Source organism: Chiloscyllium punctatum, chromosome 1, assembly GCF_047496795.1.
Source record: "Chiloscyllium punctatum isolate Juve2018m chromosome 1, sChiPun1.3, whole genome shotgun sequence".
In the NCBI taxonomy this organism is placed as follows: Eukaryota; Metazoa; Chordata; class Chondrichthyes; order Orectolobiformes; family Hemiscylliidae; genus Chiloscyllium; species Chiloscyllium punctatum.
This window is the reverse complement of record NC_092739.1, coordinates 136323023-136343142: the sequence shown is the minus strand read 5'-3', so window position 1 is coordinate 136343142 and position 20120 is coordinate 136323023. Positions and strand designations below refer to the sequence as shown.

At 43.5% G+C, this 20120-nt stretch overlaps 1 protein-coding gene across 3 annotated transcripts in view; it reads right to left on the bottom strand.

The window, feature by feature from the left end:
* Positions 1-19856, bottom strand: part of hdhd2 (haloacid dehalogenase-like hydrolase domain containing 2) — a 45905-nt gene extending 26049 nt beyond the window's left edge. For all 3 annotated transcript variants that reach the window (XM_072574943.1, XM_072574950.1, XM_072574956.1), the window contains exons 1-2: positions 19487-19856; positions 2253-2373 (exon numbers count right to left, since the gene is read on the bottom strand). In XM_072574943.1, the coding sequence (XP_072431044.1) occupies positions 2253-2353 (101 nt within the window). In that variant the 5' untranslated portion in view covers positions 2354-2373; positions 19487-19856. The remainder of the gene's footprint in view (positions 1-2252; positions 2374-19486) is intronic.
* Positions 19857-20120: the final 264 nt, after the last annotated feature.

Genomic DNA, 20120 nt, shown 5'->3' with positions numbered 1-20120 from the left:
GCGTTGCTGAACAAAGAGACCTTGGGGTGCAGGTTCATAGCTCCTTGAAAGTGGAGTCGCAGGTAGATAGTATAGTGACGAAGGCTTTTGGTATGCTTTCCTTTATTGGTCAGAGCATTGAGCATGGTGATTGGGAGGTCATGTTGCAGCTGTACAGCACATTAGTTAGGCCACTTTTGGAATATTGCATGCGATTTTGGTCTCCTTCCTATCAAAAGGATGTTATGACATTTGAAAGGGTTCAGAAAAGATTTACATGTATTTGCCAGGGTTGGAGGATTTGAGTTATAGGGGAGGCTGAACAGGCTGGGGCTATTTTCCCTGGAGCGTCGAAGGCTGCAGGGTGACCTCGTAGAGGTTTATGAAATCATGAAGGACATGGAAAGCATAAATAGACAAAGTATTTTCCCTGGGATGGGGGAGTCCAGAATTAGAGGGCATAGGTTTAGAGTGAGAGGGTAAAGATATAAAAAAAAAGAGACCTAAGGGGCAACTTTTTCACACAGAGGGTGATGCATGTATGGAATGAGCTGCCAGAGGAAGTGGTGGAGGCTGGTACAATTGCAACATTCAAAAGGCATCTGGATGGGTATATGAATAGGAAGGGTTTAGAGAGGTACGGGCCAAATACTGGCAAACGGGACTAGATTGGGTTGGGATATCTGGTTGGCATGGATGAGTTGGACTGAAGGGTCTGTTTCCATGCTGTACATCTCTATGACTATGTTTCAACATGTACATAGACACAAAGTTGTAACATTTTCATCAGGCAATTTTTCAGCACCATTCCTGACCCTTCAGATATTGAAGCAGTCCCTGCCCATAAACAGCAAGCATTGGACAATACCCAGGTTTGGGTTAATAAATGGCAAATTATGTTTGCGCTATATTAGTGCTAAGCAATGTCACTGGAAAGTGAACTGGACCATGATATCAAAATTGTGGTTGCAATATCAGGTCACAAACTGGGAATTCTGTGGCAGGTAAGTCACCTCCTGACTCACAAAAGCTTGGTTATTGTCTCCCAGCCACAAGTTAGAAGAATGATAGAATATTCTCCCCTTACCTGGATGATTGGTGCTCTAGGTACACTTCAGAGGCTCATCACTACACAGATCAAAGCAGCACAACTTTTCACAGCCCCCAAATAGGATCTTTGAAACCTGCCACCTCTACCATGTACATGTTCCTCTTTAAACCACACAGCACCCTGACTGTGGCTGGGTCAATGTGCTGGAACTCCCTTCTCTTAACAGCACCAACACCACGTGGACAGCAGCAGATGATGAAAACATCTCACCTATGTTTTCTCAAGGACAGTTTGGAATGGCAATAAGTAATGTCGAGCTAGTGACACCCAAATCTCATGATTCCATAATAAAGTGCAAAGGGGTCAATGCCTATTTTAGCACTGTCTGTGATCCCTCCCTTCCTTTGAACCTGAGCACCACTTTACCAAATTGGCTAACTCTCAGACCAGATGGCCCTGAACTTGCTGGCCCACATGCATCCATTGTCCCTGAAGAACCCAACACCAAAACAAAAACTCAAATAAAAAAAACTGGTGAGAATCTAAACTCTGGATTTAGGCTGTTGTCAGGAGCAACCAATTAATACATGCCCTTACTAACAGCAAAATGGCTTCTTAATGTAGTAATATAAAGTAACATAACAAAATAGTTTCTAGGCTGAAAATTGACAATTCTGTTTAAAATGGCTTTTAACCCTGCTAAAAGCTGCATTCCTGAACTAGCTGAACCAAACATGAGCAGACAATGCTTCCTTCACAGTATAGAATTAACTAAGCTAGGTAGGACATTACTAACCATCCTAGCTAACCTTGGAGACGCTGGTGCCAAAAGATAAAATGTGCAAAACAAAGTTAGCTCCCAGGAAATATCATTGGCTTAACACATGTCTATAATGTCATTTTATTAAATTTTATTGGATTTACTCTGTAATTAAGGCTGTACTATTTTTCAAAAACAGTTATAAAAATTGAATTTCTTTTAAGCCATTTGCACAGTTTCTCCAAGGAACATGGAAGTGTTTAATGTCTGTCCTGCTGGACAACCTGAGCCCGACTGTGATAATAAAGTGTGAAATCGTGCAGAACGAGAATTGCTAGTGTTTATTTGACAGATTGCGGAAGCCAGGGACCCCTCCTGTGGGTCGAGATCTTCACTGGAATGTGGATCTGGAAGGGAAAGTAAGAAATCTTAGGTAATGAAAGTAAGTGGGGGCAAACTTACTTCTGTAGTGCTTCCTGTGCACCAGATATGGCTGTATCTTCAATGTGTAATGTTCCACTGAGATCTACTAGGACAGCCTTTAATGCTCGTCGTGTTGCCATTCTCTATTAACAAGTATAATCTGTCAACATAAAATAGAGAAAGTAACAAAAAAGAAACACTCAGATTGGCAGATCTACTTCTTATTTGCTCTAGGTATATGAGTAATACTAAAAAGGCTGTATTTATTGCTTGTCCACGTACTGAAATATGTGCTGCTAGGCCTTCCTCTTGAATTATTAGTCTTTGTGGTGGTACTGCACCCATAAATTTGTTAGAAAGGGCATGCTAAGGTTTTGATCCAGGTACAAAGGCATACATTGATTCTCAGATCCACACCACTGTTTCTTCACATCCAAGATAAACACAGCGTAGAACAAAATCATACAAACAAATATATTGCTATGGAGGTCAGTTAGTTCAATTGGTTGACAGCTGGTTTGCAATACAGCATGATGTGAACAGGGTGGGTTCAATTCCCAAGCTCCTCGGATGCTGCCTGACCTGCTGTGCTTTTCCAGCACCATTCTAATCTAGACTCTGGTTTTCAGCATCTGCAGCCCTTGTTTTTAACCTCAATTTCCACACTGGCTGACATTACCATGAAGGACTCTCCGTCTCAAACTCTTCCCTCACTAGAGACCTGGTGATCCTCAGGTGAAAACCAGCATCAATCATCTCCCTCTAATGAACGATTCTCCTAATCTCTTATCTTAAAAGGAAGACCCTCTATTTTTAAATAAAGTCTGCTTGTTCTAGATTTCTCCTTGAGGGGAAATATCCTCTCAGCATCTACCCTGTCAAGACCCCAGAATCTTATAAGTTTCAGTTTACATTCTCTCATTTATCACATTGTAGGCCTTGTGGCTGAGCCTTAAACAAATCCTGGAACCAGTGTACTACTCTACTATTACCCAGTGATAGGCTGTTTCAAAGTATACCAATGTTAGAGGTACACAGTTAAGCAAGACTGTCACTGGAATTTCCAATATTAAAGACAGTATCAGTGTCAATTGTTGTACAAACCCATCCTGTCACCTCTAGTGAAGGAAATCTGCCATCTTTGCCCAGTATTCACACCTGCTCTGGCCCATTTAGGACTGCAGACCTCAGCAATGTTGACACTGTTGACAACTCTTAAAGGTTCTCTGAAATGGCCTTGTCAATTGTGGTAAAGTCACTACAAAATCTAAACCAAGGAATGAAACAGGACAGACCACATGGCATCAGTGTAGACACCAGAAATCCCAGCCACATCATATCTGCAAAGTTCTGAACATCTGGATGTTGTGCTAAGATTAGGAGAGACAAGTCAAGCAACATTACAAACATGGAATCTTATCTTACTATGTTCCAGACACCATCATCTCCATCCTCCAGTATGTTCTGTCCTACCAGCAGGACAGATCCACTAGAGGTAGCAGAACAATGGAGGTGGTGGTGGTGATGATGATAGGGAATGGGGGAGTCACTGTAGAGGTCCACAATATTGAAGTTTAATGGCATCATCCAATCATAGAGTTGTACAGCACGGAAATAGACCCTTTGGTCCTACTCATCTGCTCTGGTAACCTAAACGCATCTAGTAGGAGAAAAAGTGACGACTGCAGATGCTGGAGATCAGAGCTGAAAATGTGTTGCTGGAAAAGCGCAGCAGGTCAGACAGCATCAAAGGAGCAGGAGAATCGACGTTTCGGGTATGAGCCCTTCTTCAGGAATGAGGAAAGTGTGTCCAGCAGGCTAAGATAAAAGGGAGGGAGGAAGGACTTGGGGGAGGGGCGTTGGAAATGCGATAGGTGGAAGGAGGTAAAGGTGAGGGTGATAGGCCGGAGTGGTTAGGAAGAAGATTGCAGGTTAGGAAGGTGGTGCTGATTTCAAGGGTTGGGACTGAGACAAAGTGGGGGGGAGGGGAAATGAGGAAACTGGAGAAATCTGAGTTCATCCCTTGTGGATGGAGGGTTCCTAGGCGGAAGAGGAGGTGCTCTTCCTCCAGCTGTCGTGTTGCTACGGTCTGGCGATGGCGGAGTCCAAGGACCTGCATGTCTTTGGTGGAGTGGGAGGGGGAGTTGAAGTGTTGAGCCACGGAGTGGTTGGGTTGGTTGGTCCAGGTGTCCCAGAGGTGTTCTCTGAAACATTCCGCAAGTAGGCGGCCTGTCTCCCCAATATAAAGGAGGCCACAGAGTGCAGCGGATGCAGTAAATGATGTGTGTGGAGGTGCAGGTGAATTTGTGGTGGATATGGAAGGATCCCTTGGGGCCTTGGAGGGAAGTAAGGGGGAGAAGGTGTGGGCGCAAGTTTTGCGTTTCTTGTGGTTGCATGGAAAGGTGCCGGGAGTGGAGGCTGGGTTGGTGGGGGGTGTGGACCTGACGGGGGAGTCACGGAGGGAGTGGTCTTTTCAGAACGCTGATAGGGGAGGGAAATATATCCCTGGTGGTGGGGTCCGTTTGGAGGTGGCGGAAATGACGATGGATGATACAATGTATATAGAGGTTAGTGGGGTGGTAGGTGAGGACCAGTGGGGTTCTGCCCTAGTGGCGATTGGAGGAGCGGGGCTCAAGGGTGGTGGAGCAGGAAGTGGAGGAGATCTAGTCCCATTATTTGGACCATATCCCTCTAAACCTTTCCTATTCATGTACCCATCCAGATGCCTTTTAAATGTTGTAATTATTCCAGGCTCCACCATCTCCTCTGGCAGTTTGTTCCATACACACACACCACCCTCTTAATGAAATCGTTGCCCATCAGGTCCCTTTAAAATATTTCACCCTCAACCTACGCCGTCTAGTTTTGGACTCCCCTACCCTAGGAAAGTACCTTGGCTATTCACCTTATCCATACTCTTCATGATTTTATAAATCTCTATAAGGTCACCCCTTAGCCAAGTAAAATTTAAAAAGGTAACCTCCTGCTCATTACTGTGTACAGCCCCTTGGCTGATGAATCACCACTTCTCCACGTTAAACACTATTTAGCAGAAGTACTGAGAGTGGCATTTCACAGAACAGAACCTGGATTAGGGATTTTGATGCCCATCACAAAGCGTGGCTTGACAACAGCACTCCTGACCAAGTTGGGCAAGAACCATTCATCTATTGCAGTAAGTAATGGCAGAAACAAAGGGTAGCACACCTCATTCTCCACAATCTACTTGTCACAGAAGATGCATGTTTCCATCACAGTATCATCAGGAAGGACCACCACAAGTCTTGTGAAGACCAAGTCCTATCTTCACATTGAGGATACTGTACATATGTTGTGTGGCATTACCACCATACCAAATGGGACAGACTTTGAACAGATCTAGCAACTCAAAACAGGGAAACCATGAGGTGCTTTAAGTCATCATCATCAGCAGCAGCAGAAGTGTACCAAACCACCATCTGTAATCACATCTATCCAGTGTATTCCCCCATGCTACCATTAAGTCAGGGCAACAACCCTGGTTCTATGAGAAATGCGGGACAGCATGACAGCGGAAAGACTACATGTTAGCCATGGGTAAGGTCCCAGAAAACTGGAGGGTAGCAAGAGGGTGGTGGTGGAGGGTTGTTTTTCAAACTGGAGGCCTCTGACCAGTGGAGTGCCATAAGGATCGGTGCTGGGTCCTCTATTTTTTGTCATAAGAGATGTACAGCATGGAAACAGACCCTTCAGTCCAACCCATCCATGCTGACCAGGTCCTAGGGAGTGTTGTTGAACAAAGAGACCTTGGAGTGCAGGTTCATAGCTCCTTGAAAGTGGAGTCACAGGTAGATAGGATAGTGAAGGCGGCGTTTGGTATGCTTTCCTTTATTGGTCAGAGTATTGAGTACAGGAGTTGGGAGGTCATGTCGCGGCTATACGGGACATTGGTTAGGCCACTGTTGGAATATTGCATGCAATTTTGGTCTCCTTCCTATTGGAAAGATGTTGTGAAACTTGAAAGGGTTCAGAAAAGATTTACAAGGATGTTGCCAGGGTTGGAGAATTTGAGCTATAGAGAGAGGCTGAACAGGCTGGGGCTGTTTTCCCTGGAGCATCGGAGGCTGAGGGGTGACCTTATAAAGGTTTACAAAATTATGAGATAGGATAGGGTAAATAGGCAAAGTCTTTTCCCTGGGGTCGGGGAGTCCAGAATTAGAGGCCATAGGTTTAGGATAAGAGGGGAGAAGGTAAAAAAAAAGACCTAAGGGGCAACCTTTTCACACAGAGGGTGGTATGTGCATGGAATGAGCTGCCAGAGGAAATGGTGGAGGCTGGTACAATTGCAACATTTAAGAGGCATTTGGATGGATATACAAATAGGAAGGGTTTGGAGGGATATGGGCAGAGTGCTGGCAGGTGGGACTAGATTGGGTTGGGATATCTGGTCGGCATGGACGGGTTGAACCAAAGGGTCTGTTTCCATGCTGTACATCTCTATGACTCTAAGACCTTATTCAAGAAGGGCTGCAAAGAAAAACCTTACTGGTCTACAGTTCCCAGGTTAACATCTGTGATAGATAAGTTACTGGAGAAGATTCTGAGTGATAAAGTATACACATATTTGGAAAGACAGCCTTGGATTAGGAATAGTCAGCATGGCTTTGTGGGTGGGAGATCATGCCTCACAAATTTGTTAGCGTTCTTTGATGAAGTGACCAGGAAGGTTGATGAGGGCAGGGTGGAACACATAGTCGATACGGATTTCAGTAAGACTCTTGATAAAGTCCACATGGTAGGCTGCTCTGAAAGGTTAGTTCGCATGGAATCCAGGGGGTGCTAGCACATTGGATACACAATTGGCTTGAAGTAGGAAATAGAGGGTAATAGTGGAAGGATGTTTGTCAAACTGGAGGCCTGTGACTAGTGGTGTACCTCAGGGGTCAGTTCTGGGCCGATTGCTGTTTGTTATCTATATCAATGATTTGAATGAGTATATACATGGTTAGTAATTCTGCAGATGACACTAAAATAGGCGGCATCGTGCACACTGAGGAAGGCTATCAGAAATTGCAGCTAGGCTTTGATCAGCTGGGGAAATGAGTCAAGAAATGGCAAATGGAGTTTAATACAGATAAGTGTGAGGTCTTGCATCTTGGAAAGTCAAATCAAGGTAGGAGTTTCATGGTGATTGGTAGGGCCTTAAGAGTGTAGTGGAACAGAGGGACCTTGGAGTTCAGGTGCACGATTGTCTGAAAGTGGACTCACAGGTAGGCAGGGCAGTGAAGAAGGTTTTTAGCACACTGGCCTTCATCAGGGCATTGAATATAGAAGATGGGAAGTTATGCTGCAGTTGTAAAGGATGTAGATGAGGCTGCACTTGGTGTATTGTGTTCAGTTTTGGTCACCTTTTTATAGGAAGGATTTTATTAACTAGAAAGAGTGCAGAAGAAAGTTACAAGGATGTTGCCAGGACTCAATGGTCTGAGTTACAGGGAGAGTTTGGACAAGCTAGGACCTTTTCTTTACAGTGAAGGAGATGGAGGGAAGATATTATAGAAGTGCATAAGTTCATGAGAGGCATAGATAGGGTGAATGCACTCAGTCTTTTTCCCATGGTTGGGGAATCGAGGTCTAGAGGGCATCAGTTTAATGTTATTGGGGAAGAAGAAAAGGGAATCTGAGGGGCAACGTTTTTCACACAGAGGGTGGTACGCATATGCAGTGAGCTGTCAGCAGAAGTGGTTGAGGCAGGTACATTAACAGTATTTAAAAGGCATTTGAATAAATACTCGGATCAGAAAGTTTTAGAATTTATGGGCCATGTGCAGGGAAATGGGTTAGCGTGGATGGATATATTGGTCAGCATGGAAGATTCTGTCTCTGTGATATAAGAATCTGTGTGGAGTTGATGAAGCTACAACACAAAACTGTGTGGCAATCAGATTATGCTGCAAATAAAAGACAGCATTAGAGCCACACAGCACAGAAACAGACCCCTCTGTCCAACTCATCCATGCCAACAAATTGTCCAAAACTAACCTAGTCCCACTTGCCTACGTTTGGCCCATATCCCTTTAAACCTTTTCTTGTGTACCTATCCAAATATATTTTAAATGTTGTAACTGTAACTGCATCTCCCACTTCATTCCACATACAAACCACCCTCTGTGGAAAAAGTTGTCCCTCAGCTCCCTTTTAAATCTTTCTCCTCCAATCTTAAAAATATGCCTCCTAGTTTTGAACTCCCCACCCTGGGCAAAAGACCTTTGCTATTCACCTTAGATAAGCCTTTCATGACGTTAGAAACCTTTTTAAGGTCACCCTTCAACCTCCTACACTCCAGTCAAAAAAGTCACAACCTATCCTTATATCTCAATCCTTCCAGACCTGTCAACAGCCTGGTAAATCTTTTCTGAACTCTCTCCAATTTAATAATATCTTTCAAAAAGTGGCCACACCAATGTCCTCTACAAACTCAACATAACGTCCCAATGCCTCACACTCAAAGGTCTGAGCAAATGAAGCAAGCATGCTAAATGCCTTAATCACCTTGTCTACATGTGATGCAAATTTCAAAGAATTATGTACCTGACTCCCGAGGTGTCTCTGTCCTATGCCACTCCCCAGGTCACTACCATTAATTGTATAAGTCCTGGTCTGTGTGTTTACCAAATTGCAAAGCCTCACATTTATCCAAATTAAACTCCACCTGCTAGTCCTTAGCCCATTGACCCAGTCGATCAAGATCTCTGTATAATCTTAGATAACCTTCTTCCCTGTCTACTATACGAACAATTTTATCATCATCTGCAAACTTATTAACCATACCTCCTAAATTCTCATCCAACTCATATAAATTACAAACAAAACTGGACCCAGCACCAATCCCAGTGGAACACCGCTGATCACATGCCTCTAGTCTGAAAAACAACCCTCCACCACCATCTGTCTCTTACCACCATTGTATCCAGTTGGCAAGGTCTCTCGGAATCCCATGTGATCCAGCTTTACTAATCAGTCTACCACGCAGAACCTTGTCAAAAGCTTTATTATGTAGATGTGTACCACACTTCTCTCAATATTTTTGGTTCCATCCTCAAAAAACTCAAATCAAATTTGAGACACACAATTACCCACGCACAAAGCCAGAATCCCCTACAACAACGTACCCACCACTGATGTCAGACTCGTACTTCTATAGCTCCCATTTATCTCCTTATGACCTTTCTTTAAACAAACAAAGAAACAAAATTTACAACCCAGGAACAGTCCCTTCAGCCCTTCAAGTCTGAGCCGATCCAAATGTACTGCCTAAACCTGTCGGTCAATTCCCAAGCATTTGTATCCCTCTGCTCCCCACCTACTCATGCATCAGTTCAGACGCATCTTAAATGAATCTCCCATGCCTGCCTCTACCACCTCTGCTGGCATCGCGTTCCAAATGCCCACCACACTCTGTGTGAAGTACTTGTCGCGTGTAACCCCCTTAAACTTTCCACCTCTCACCTTGAAAGCATGACCTCTTGTTATTGAATTCTTCACCCTGGGAAAAAGCTTGTCTCTATCCACCCTGTCTATACCCTTCATGATTTCGTAAACTTCAATCAGGTCCCCCCTCAATCTCCTTTTTTCTAGTGAAAGTAAACCTAACCTACTCAACCTCTCTTCATAGCTAGCACTTTTCCTTACCAGGCAACATCCTCGTAAACCTTCTCTGCACCCTCTCCAAAGCGTCCACATCCTTTTGGTAATGTGGCGACCAGAACTGTACACAATATTCTTAATGCGGCTGAACCAATGTCTTGTACAATTTTAACATGACTTGCCAGCTCCAATGCTCAATACTCAGTCCAATGAAGGCAAGCATACCATATGCCTTCTTGACCACTCTATCCACCTGTGCAGTAACCTTCAGAGTACAATGGACCTGCACTCCCAGATCTCTCTGCCCATCAACTTTTCCCAAGACTCTTCCATTCATTGTATAATTCGCTCTAGAATTAGACTTGCCTAAATGCATCACCTCACATTTGTCTGGATTGAAAGCCATATGCCACTTTTCCGCCCAACTCTCCAGTCCATCTATATTCTCCTGTATTCTCTGACAGTTCCTTATGCTTTCTGCTACTCCACCAATCTTTGCGTCATCTGCAAACTTGCTGATCATACCAGAAGTGCCCTCTTCTAGATCATTTATATGTATATTACAAACAACAGTGGACCCAATACTGACCCCTGTGGAACACCTTTCTCCATTTTGAGAAATTCCCTTCAACTACTACTCTGTCTCCTGTTGCTCATCCAGTTCTTTATCCACCTAGCTAGAACACCCTGCACACCATGTGACTTCACTTTCTCCATTAGTCTACAATGGGGAACCTTATCAAACGCCTTACTAAAGTCCACGTATATGACATTAACAGCCCTTCCTTCATCTAACAACTTGGTCACTTCCTCGAAGAACTGTATTAAGTTGGTAAGGCACAATCTCCCCTGCACAAAACCATGTTGCCTATCACTAATAAGCTCATTCTTTTCTAAGTATAAATAGATCCTATCTCTCAGTACCCTCTCCAGCAACTTCCCCACCAGTGACGTCAGGCTCACTGGTCTGTAGTTACCTGGAATATCCCTACTACCCTTCTTGTACATGGGGACAACATAAGCTACCCTCCAGTCCTCCAGCACCTCACCTGTATTTAAGGATGCCACAAAGATATCTGTCAGGGCCCCAGCTATTTCCTCTCTCGCCACCCTCAGCAACCTGGGATAGATCCCATCTGGTCCTGGGGATTTGTCCACCTTAACAACCTCTAGCATACCCAACACATCTTCCCTACTTATGCCAAAGTGATCCAGACTAATCAAACTTCTATCTCTAATCTCAAGATTCATCATGTTCCTCTTCTCAGCGAGAGGCACATCAGCAATCCTCCAGTACTCTGGCACCTTACTCATTGCTGTGAATGATATGATAATTACTGCTAGGAGCCCTGACATGTCTTCCCTAAATCCCGAAAATATCATGGGATACAATTGATTAGAAAGCTGTATAAATTTCCAGGACATGTTTTTGAAGGCCTCCAGCATTTCCTCTTGAGTAATATATTTATTTTCCCTGAGTTCCCTATCCTCTGGATTTATGGGCATCGCTGGCTGGGACAGCATTTATTACTCATCCTCAGTTGCCTTTTCTAAGGTAGTGGTGACTTGCTGCCTTGAATCACTGCAATCCATCTGGTGTGTACACACATGCACGCACAGCCTTTGAGGGAGGTATTCCAGGATTTTGACCCAGCAACAGTGAAGGTACAGCAATACATTTGGAAAACAAGATTAGGTAACTTGCAGGCGGTAGTGCTCCCACACATCTGCTAGCCTTCTCCTACTAAGTAGTGGAGGTCACAAATTTGGAAGGTCATGTTGGAAGGGCCTTAGTAACTTTTGATAAGGCATCTTGTAGATGGTACACACTGCTGGCACTAAGTTTCAGTGGTGCAGGGAGTGAATATTTGTGAATGTGATGCTAACCAGACTGCTCTGTCTTGTACATTCTTGAAAACAATGTTGAGTTGCACTCATCCAGGCAAATCGAGAGTATTCCATCATATTCCTGACATGCGCATTATTAAAGACAGAAAAGGTTTTGAAGAGTTTGAAGTTAAGCTGCAGAATTCTAAACATGCTCTTATGTGACTATATTTATATGGCTGGGCCAGTTCAGCTTCTAGTCAAGGACTGGACCTAGGATATTAACAATGAGGATTCAACAATGATAATGCCATTAAACATCAAAAAATGATGGTTAGATTCTCTCTTGTTCAAAATAGAGTCATAGAGATGTACAGCATGGAAACAGACCCTTCGGTCCAACCCGTCAATGCCGACCAGATATCCCAACCCAATCTAGTCGCACCTGCCAGCAGCCGGCCCATATCCCTACAAATCCTTCCTATTCATATACCCATCCAATGCCTCTTAAATGTTGCAATTGTACTAGCCTCCACCACATTCTCTGGCAGCTCATTCCATGCACGTACCACCCCTGTGTGAAAACGTTGCCCCGTAGGTCTCTTTTATATCTTTCTCCTCACCCTAAATCTGTGCCCTCTAGTTCTGGACGCCCCGACCCCAGGGAAAAGACTTTGCCTATTTACCTTATCCATGCTCCTCATAATTTTGTAAATCTCTATAAGGTCACCTCTCAGCCTCCAACGCTCCAGGGAAAACAGCCCTAGCCTGTTCAGCCTCTCCCTATAGCTCAAATCCTCCAACCCTGTCAACATTCTTGTAATTTTTTTCTGAACCCTTTCAAGTTTCACAACATCTTTCCAATAGGAAGATCAGAATTGCACGCAGAATTCCAAAAGTGGCCTAAGCAATGTCCTGTACAGCTGCAACATGACCTCCCAACTCCTGTACTCAATACTCTGACCAATAAAGGAAAGCATACCAAATACCTTCTTCACTATCCTATCTACCTGCGACTCCACTTTCAAGGAGCTATGAACCTGCACACCAAGGTCTCTTTGTTCAGCAACACTCCCTAAGACCTTACCATTAAGTGTATAAGTCATGCTAAGATTTGCTTTCCCAAAATGCAGCACCTTGCATTTATCTGAATTAAACCCCATCTGCCACTTCTCAGCCCATTGGCCCATCTGGTCCAGATCCTGTTATAATTTGAGGTAACCCTCTTCGCTGTCCATTACACCTCCAATTTTAGTGTCATCTGCAAACTTACTAACTGTACCGCTTATGCTCACATCCTAATCATTTATGTAAATGACAAAAAGTAGAGATCCTTGTGGCACTCCACTGGTCACAGGCCTCCAGTCTGAAAGACAACCCTCCACCACCACCCTCTGTCTTCTACCTTTGAGCCAGTTCTGTATCCAAATGGCTAGTTGTCTGTATTCCAGGACATCTAACCTTGCTGATCAGTCTCCCATGGGGAACCTTGTCGAACGCCTACTGAAGTCCATATAGATCCCATCTACCACTCTGCCCTCATCAATCCTCTTTGTTACTTCCACAAAAACTCAATCAAGTTTGTGAGACATGATTTCCCACACACAAAACCATGTTGACTATCCCTAATTAGTCCTTGCCTTTCCAAATACACGTACGTCCTGTCCCTCAGGATTCCCTCGAACAACTTGCCCACCACCAATGTCAGGCTCACTGATCTATAGTTCCCTGGCTTGTCCTTACCACCCTTTTAAAACAGTGACACCACGTCTTCCGGCACCTCACCTGTGACTATCAATGATACAAATATCTCAGCAAGAGGCCCAGCAATCACTTCTCTAGCTTCCCACAGAGTTCTTGGGTACACCTAATCAGATCCTGGGGATTTATCCACCTTTATCCATTTCAAGACGTCCAGCACTTCCTCCTCTGTAATCTGGACATTTTGCAAGGTGTCACTATCTATTTCCCTGCAGTCTATATCTTCCATATCCTTTTTCACAGTAAATACTGATGCAAAATACTCATTTAGTATCTTCCCCATTTTCTGCAGCTCCACACAATGGCCGCTTTACTGATCTTTGAGGGGCCCTATTCTCTCCCTAGTTACCCTTTCGTCCTCATGTATTTGTAAAAACTCGTTGGAATAATAATTGCCTGGAATTTATGTGGCACGACTATTGCTTGCCACTTACCAGCCCACTCCTGGATATTGTCCATGTCTTGCAGTCCATATCCAAACACAGCCTCAGTATTTAAGAAGTTATGAATGATGCTGAACATTATGTAGTGAACATCTTTACTTCTGATCTTCTGATGGAGGAAAGGTCATGAATGAAGAAGCTAAAAAATGGGTGAGCTTAGGACCAGGCTGATAAGTGGCAAGTAATAGTCGTGCTACATAAACTCCAGACAATTATTATTTTGAACAAGAGAGAATCTAACCATCAATCCTTGATGTTTAATGGTGGCTGAAAATGGCTGAGCCAAGGACATTACCTCATGAAACTCCTGTAAAAATGTCCTTGAACCGAGATGACAATCTCTAACGATCATATCAATCTTCCTCTATGCTGGGAATGATTCCAACCAGCAAAGAACACTCCCTGAAATTTCCATGTTTTGCTACACCTGCTGATGCTACACACAAGGCCATCACTCTCACTTCACCTCTGGAGTTCAGCTCTTCGGTCCATGTTTGAATGAAGGGTATAATGAGCTCAGGAGTTGAATGGCCCTGGTGGAACCAACACTGAGCATCAGTGAGCAGATTATTCTTACTGCTTTGCGAGATGAGATGAGATGAGATGAGATGAGATGAGATGAGATGAGATGAGATGAGATGAGATGAGATGAGATGAGATGAGATGAGATGAGATGAGATGAGATGAGATGAGATGAGATGAGATGAGATGTAAGATAGCATTTGGGAAAATGGTGAGAAAGTGACTTTAAGTAATGTCCTTCAGAGAACATCGTTATCGTGAAAGCACAAGTTCAAAGTGACATTTTGGACAGAAAGGGTCCTGATTAGTAAGGGGTCGATAGGCAACTTTTCGTTCTATTACTTTCAATTTCCATTAACTTTTACATACCCATAATGTTTTAGAGTAGTAAGATTTAGAATAATAGAATCCCAACAGTGCAGTTGGAGGCCATTCAGCCCATCAAGTCTGCGCGACTCTCAAAAAAAAGCATCCCCCTCAGTATCCCACCCCACCCAATCCCCATAACCCAGCATTTACCATGTCTAGCACAAGGGTCCCCTGTGGCTATCTCCTCTGTCACAAATACATCAATTTGGGTATTCAGGGATTGATGACAGCAGCCAGATCACTGGCACCACCACTGCGGTTGTACAGCAGGGAGTGTCAAAGTGCAGAAGAGCAGTAGCATAAGAGTCTACAATTAGCAGCACAGATAAATGTTCATGTGGCTGCAAAAGAGATCCAGGATGGTGTGCTGCCTCCCTAGTGGCAAGGTTAATGATGTCTCAGTGGTGTGGGATATTCTCAAAAGGGAGGGTGAGCAGCCAGAGGCCATAGTACATATTGGTGCTAACGATACAGGCAGATAGAGAGCTGAGGTAGTGCAAAGGGAGTTCAGGAAGTTAGATAGTGAGCTGAACAGGATGTCTCAGGTTGTAATCTCAGGATTACTCTGTGCCACATCCCAGTGAGACTAGGAATAGAAAGATTGTACAGTTAAATACATGGCTAAAGAGCTGGTGTAGGAGGGAGGGTTTCAGATATGTGGGTCATTGGGATGTCTTCCAGGGCGGGAAGACAAATACCCTGGTTTGCTAGCATCACTCAGGAGGATTTAAACTAGTGTGGTGAAGGGTGGGAACCAGGGCAGTAGATCAGCAAGTAAAATGACCGAGGAGTTTGAGACTAAGGTCAGTAAGGTTAAGAAGAAGAAAGACGGGGGCGGGGGGGGGTGTTATTGAAATGGAGACACTGGCTGCCTGAAGTCTATTTGTTTTAACACAAAGAAAGAGTGTGATAGGGAAAGCAAAAGAATTTAAGAGCTCAGATTAGTACATATAGTATTGTAGTACATATGGCCTACATATGGTATTGTAGCTATTTAGAGGTTAGTCAAAAAGAAAAAGGAGACATACATAAGACTTAGGAAATGGAAGACAGACAAAGCCTCGAAGAATACAAAGGTAACAGGAAAGAACACAAACAAGGAAGTAAGAGGGCTAAAAGGGACTATGAAATGTCTTTGGAAAACCCTTCTACATATATGAGAGAGGAAGAGGGTAGCTAGAAAGGGTAGGTCCATTCAAGGACAAAAGGAAGAAATATATATATGGAGCTGGAGGAAGGGGGTGGTCATTAACAAAATCTTTGCATCAGTATTCACAAAGGAGAAAGAAATGGTGGATAGTAAGTCTCAAGAGGGGCATGTTGATAAACCAAAGCATATCGATATTTAAAAGAAAAAGGTGTTGCTGGGTGTTTTGAAAACAAGTCTGTCCTCAGGACCTGATGGGATTTATCCCAGTACACAGAGAGATGAGGGAGGAAATTGCTGAGGTCATGCACAAAATCTTTGTATGCTCTTTAGTCACGGGAGAATAGCCATTGTTGTTCCTTTGTTTAACAGTAAATCCAAGAAATTACAGGCCAGTGAGCCTTATGTCGGTAGTGGGAAAATTATTGGAGAAGATTCTTAGGAACACATTTATTCACCTTTGAAAAAAAATACAGACTTATTAGCTATAGGCAGCATGACTTTGGGCAGGCAAGTTCATGTCTCACAAACTTGATTGAGCTTTTGATAAAATGACAAAGATGACTGATGAGGGCAGGGCAGTGAATTTTGTGTACAAGGCCTGATGAAGGGCTTTTGCCCGAAACGTCGATTTTCCTGCTCCTCGGATGCTGCCTGACCTGCTGTGCTTTTCCAGCACCACTCTGATCTAAACTCTGGTTTCCAGCATCTACAGTCCTCACCTTTGCCTACTGCAACTTCAGAGTCAATATTAGCAAATATTTCATTGAAGCAGCAAATCAACATCTGGATCAGGGTGATTGGAATCAGGCCCAAAGTCACAAAGTAGATGCTGCATATGAAAAATGGCAGGATTGATATTCTGAAAGGAATAGGTGTATGGTAAAGGAAGGATTTATTAAATTGGAGAGGGACATAAGGGGCAATTATTTTCCACAAAGGATTATTCATACATGGAATAAACTGCCACAGGAAGGGGTAGATTATACAATTAGGTACAGTTACAACATTTAAAAGACATTTCAACACATACATGAATAAGAAAGGTTTAGAGGAATATAGGCCAAATGCCCATTGGTGCACAAGTTGTTGGAGGGAATTCCAAGAGACAGGATTTACACGTATTTGAAAAGGCAAGGACTTATTAGAGGTAGTCAACATGGCTTTGTGCGTGGAAAATCATGTCTCACAAACTTGGTTGAGTTTTTTGAAGTAACAAAGAGCACTGATAAGGGCAGAGCAGTGGACATGACCTGTATGGACTTGGGTAAGGCGTTTGACAATGCTCTCCAACTGGAGACTGGTTAGCAAGGTTAGATCTCATGGAATACAGGGAAAATTAGCCATTTGGATACAGAACAGGCTGGAAGGTAGAAGACAGAGGGTGATAGTGGAGAGTTGTTTTTCAGACTGGAGGCCTGTGACCAGTGGAGTGCCACAAGGATCAATGCTGGGTCCACTACTTTTCATCATTTATATAAATGATTTGGATGTGAACATAGGAGGTATAGTTAGTAAGTTTGCAGATGACCCCAAAATTGGAGGTGTAGTGGACAGTGAAGCAGGTTACTACAGATTATAATGGGATCGTGATCAGACAGATCAATGAGGAGTGGCAGATGGGGTTTAACTCAGATATTTGCGAGGTGCTACATTTTGGGAAAGCAAATCAGAGCAGGACTTATACGCTTAATGCTCAGGTCCTAGGGAGTGTTGCTGAACAAAGAGACCTTGGAGTTGGGAGGTCATGTTGCAGCTGTACAGGACGTTGGTTAGGCCACTTTTGGAATATTGTGCACAATTCTAGTCTCCCTCCTATCAGAAGAATGTTGTTATGTATTTAACATGTTTTACTATTTTGCATTTCATTATATTTTAAAACATCAGTCAGAACTTTTTTTTTTAAATCATTCACTCTAAGTTGAGCCACTTCTGGGATATTGTTTCAAATTCTGCTCTCCCTCCTTTAGGAAAATCATTGTGAAATTTAAAAAGATACTGAAAAAAATGACAAGGATGTTGCCAGGGTTGGAGAGTTTGAGCTAAAGGGAGACGGATAAGCTGGGGCTGTTTTCCCTGGAGCAACAGAGGTTGAGGGTTGACCTCACAGAAGTTTTAAAATCATGAGTGGCATGGATAGGATAAATAGACAAAGTCTTTTCCCCAGGGTGGGAGAGTCCAGAAGTAAAGGGCATAGGTTTAGGGTGAGAGGGGAAAGATTCAAAAGGTACCTAAGGAGCAAACTTTTCACACAGAGAGCGGTGCGTGTATGGAATGAGCTGCCAGAAGTAGTGGAGGAGGCTGGTACAACTACAACATTTAAAAGGCATCTGGGTGGATATATGAATGGGAAGTGTTTAAAGGGATATGGGCCAAATGCTGGCAAATGGGACTAGATTAATTCAGGAAATCTGGTTGGCGTGAACATGTTGGATCGAAAGGTTTATTTCCGTACTGTACATCTCTACGACTCGAATAATCCTTAAAAATTAGGTTCAATTGAAAGCCTATTTTTGGGGTTGGTATCTGATAATTCATACAGCCAGATTGTTAACACATGATTTTCTGGTGGAGTCAGAAAATCATACAGCACAGAAACAGACCCCTTGGTCCAACTTGTCAGGGCTGATATCCCATTCTGACCTAGTCCAGTTTGATCACATTTGGCCCATATCCCTTTAAACCCTTCCTATTCGTATACACAGTACCCACCGAAATGGAGAAAATGAGGACTGCAGATGCTGGAGATCAGAGCTGAAAATGCGTTGCTGGAAAAGCACAGCAGGTCAGGCAGCATAAAAGGAGCAGGAGAATCGACGTTTCGGGCATCAGCCCGAAGATCAGAAGATAAGCTATGCTTATGAAATATTGTAATTGTACCTACCTCCACTGTTTATCTGGCAGTTTGCTCCATACACACGCTGCCCTGTGTGAAAACATTACCACTCAGGCCCTTTTTAAATCTTTCCCTTCTCATCTTAAAACTATGCCCTCTCATTTTGAACTCCTCCACTTGAAGAAAAAGACCTATCCCTGTCCCTCGTGATTTTATGAACTTCCATAAGGTCACCTCTCAACCTCTGACGCACCAGGGGTAAATAAGCCCCTGCATATTCAGCCTCTCCCACTATCTCAAACCCTCCAGTCTGATATCATCCTCATAAATCTTTTCTGCATCCTCTCAAGTTTAAAAACATATTTCCTCTGGAACGGCGACCAGAACTGTACGCAGTATTCTAAAAGTGGTCTCAATGTCCTATACAGGTGCAATATGACGTCCCAACTCCTTTACTCAATGCACCGACCAAGCGTGTTCCGGAATTCAAAAATAGCCCGTAGTTAATCTGCAAATTGACGTTTTTCATTTGCTTTGAATGAATAGATACATTTCATGTACACTTGAAGTCAATCTAATGTTAAAATACTCTCCCTCTCCACATCCCACTAAATACTGACTAAACTCCATCCAAAACGTATGGCAATGCCTTATGTTCGAGCTCTTTGAAACACTTTAACACAGTCAACAATTTTCATCGAATCCTCCTTAATTTTAAAGGGAAAAAGTTCTATTACGTCACCTGAATCGCCTCCGTTGCAATGAAGACCGTGTGCTTGCTTATTTTTTCTTCATAAAAGGTAAAATACTGCTTGTGAACAAATAAGCAGAGCTTCCGCTGTTAAAATAACATTGAATATAATCCTCCACCTCCTGGTGTCACCCTGACATTGGCAGCTACCATTCACCTATTTCCGGTTTGTCACCCACCCGCGTTGCCAGGACAACCGGCCAACCCCTGGTCAACTCGCCCGGCTCGACCTGGCCCCTCCTCCGTTACGGGTCCTGGCCCTTTCGGCCTATATCAACCTTTTTAATTACTTCATTTATTTTCCATTTGAAGTTTAAATTACGTCTGTCACTGGCGTTTATTAACCGGTTTACACGAATGATTTTTTGTTAGTCTTTATTCTCTCTGTCAGCATCCACACCGGCCGCCAACTAAACGGACCTTTGGGCGGAGTCAGAAAGATCGTGAAGTCTCAGCCACGTCAAGAGGAATCCTTGTTGGGAAGGGATGACCTCCCAGATGGATTGGGAGGACTCCTAATGGTTACTGTCCTGTCACTGCATTAGTAATGCCAAGCTAATGTTATGGAACGTGAGTTTCACGATGGATGGCGAAGCTTGTATTTAATAAAAATCTAGAATTAAAA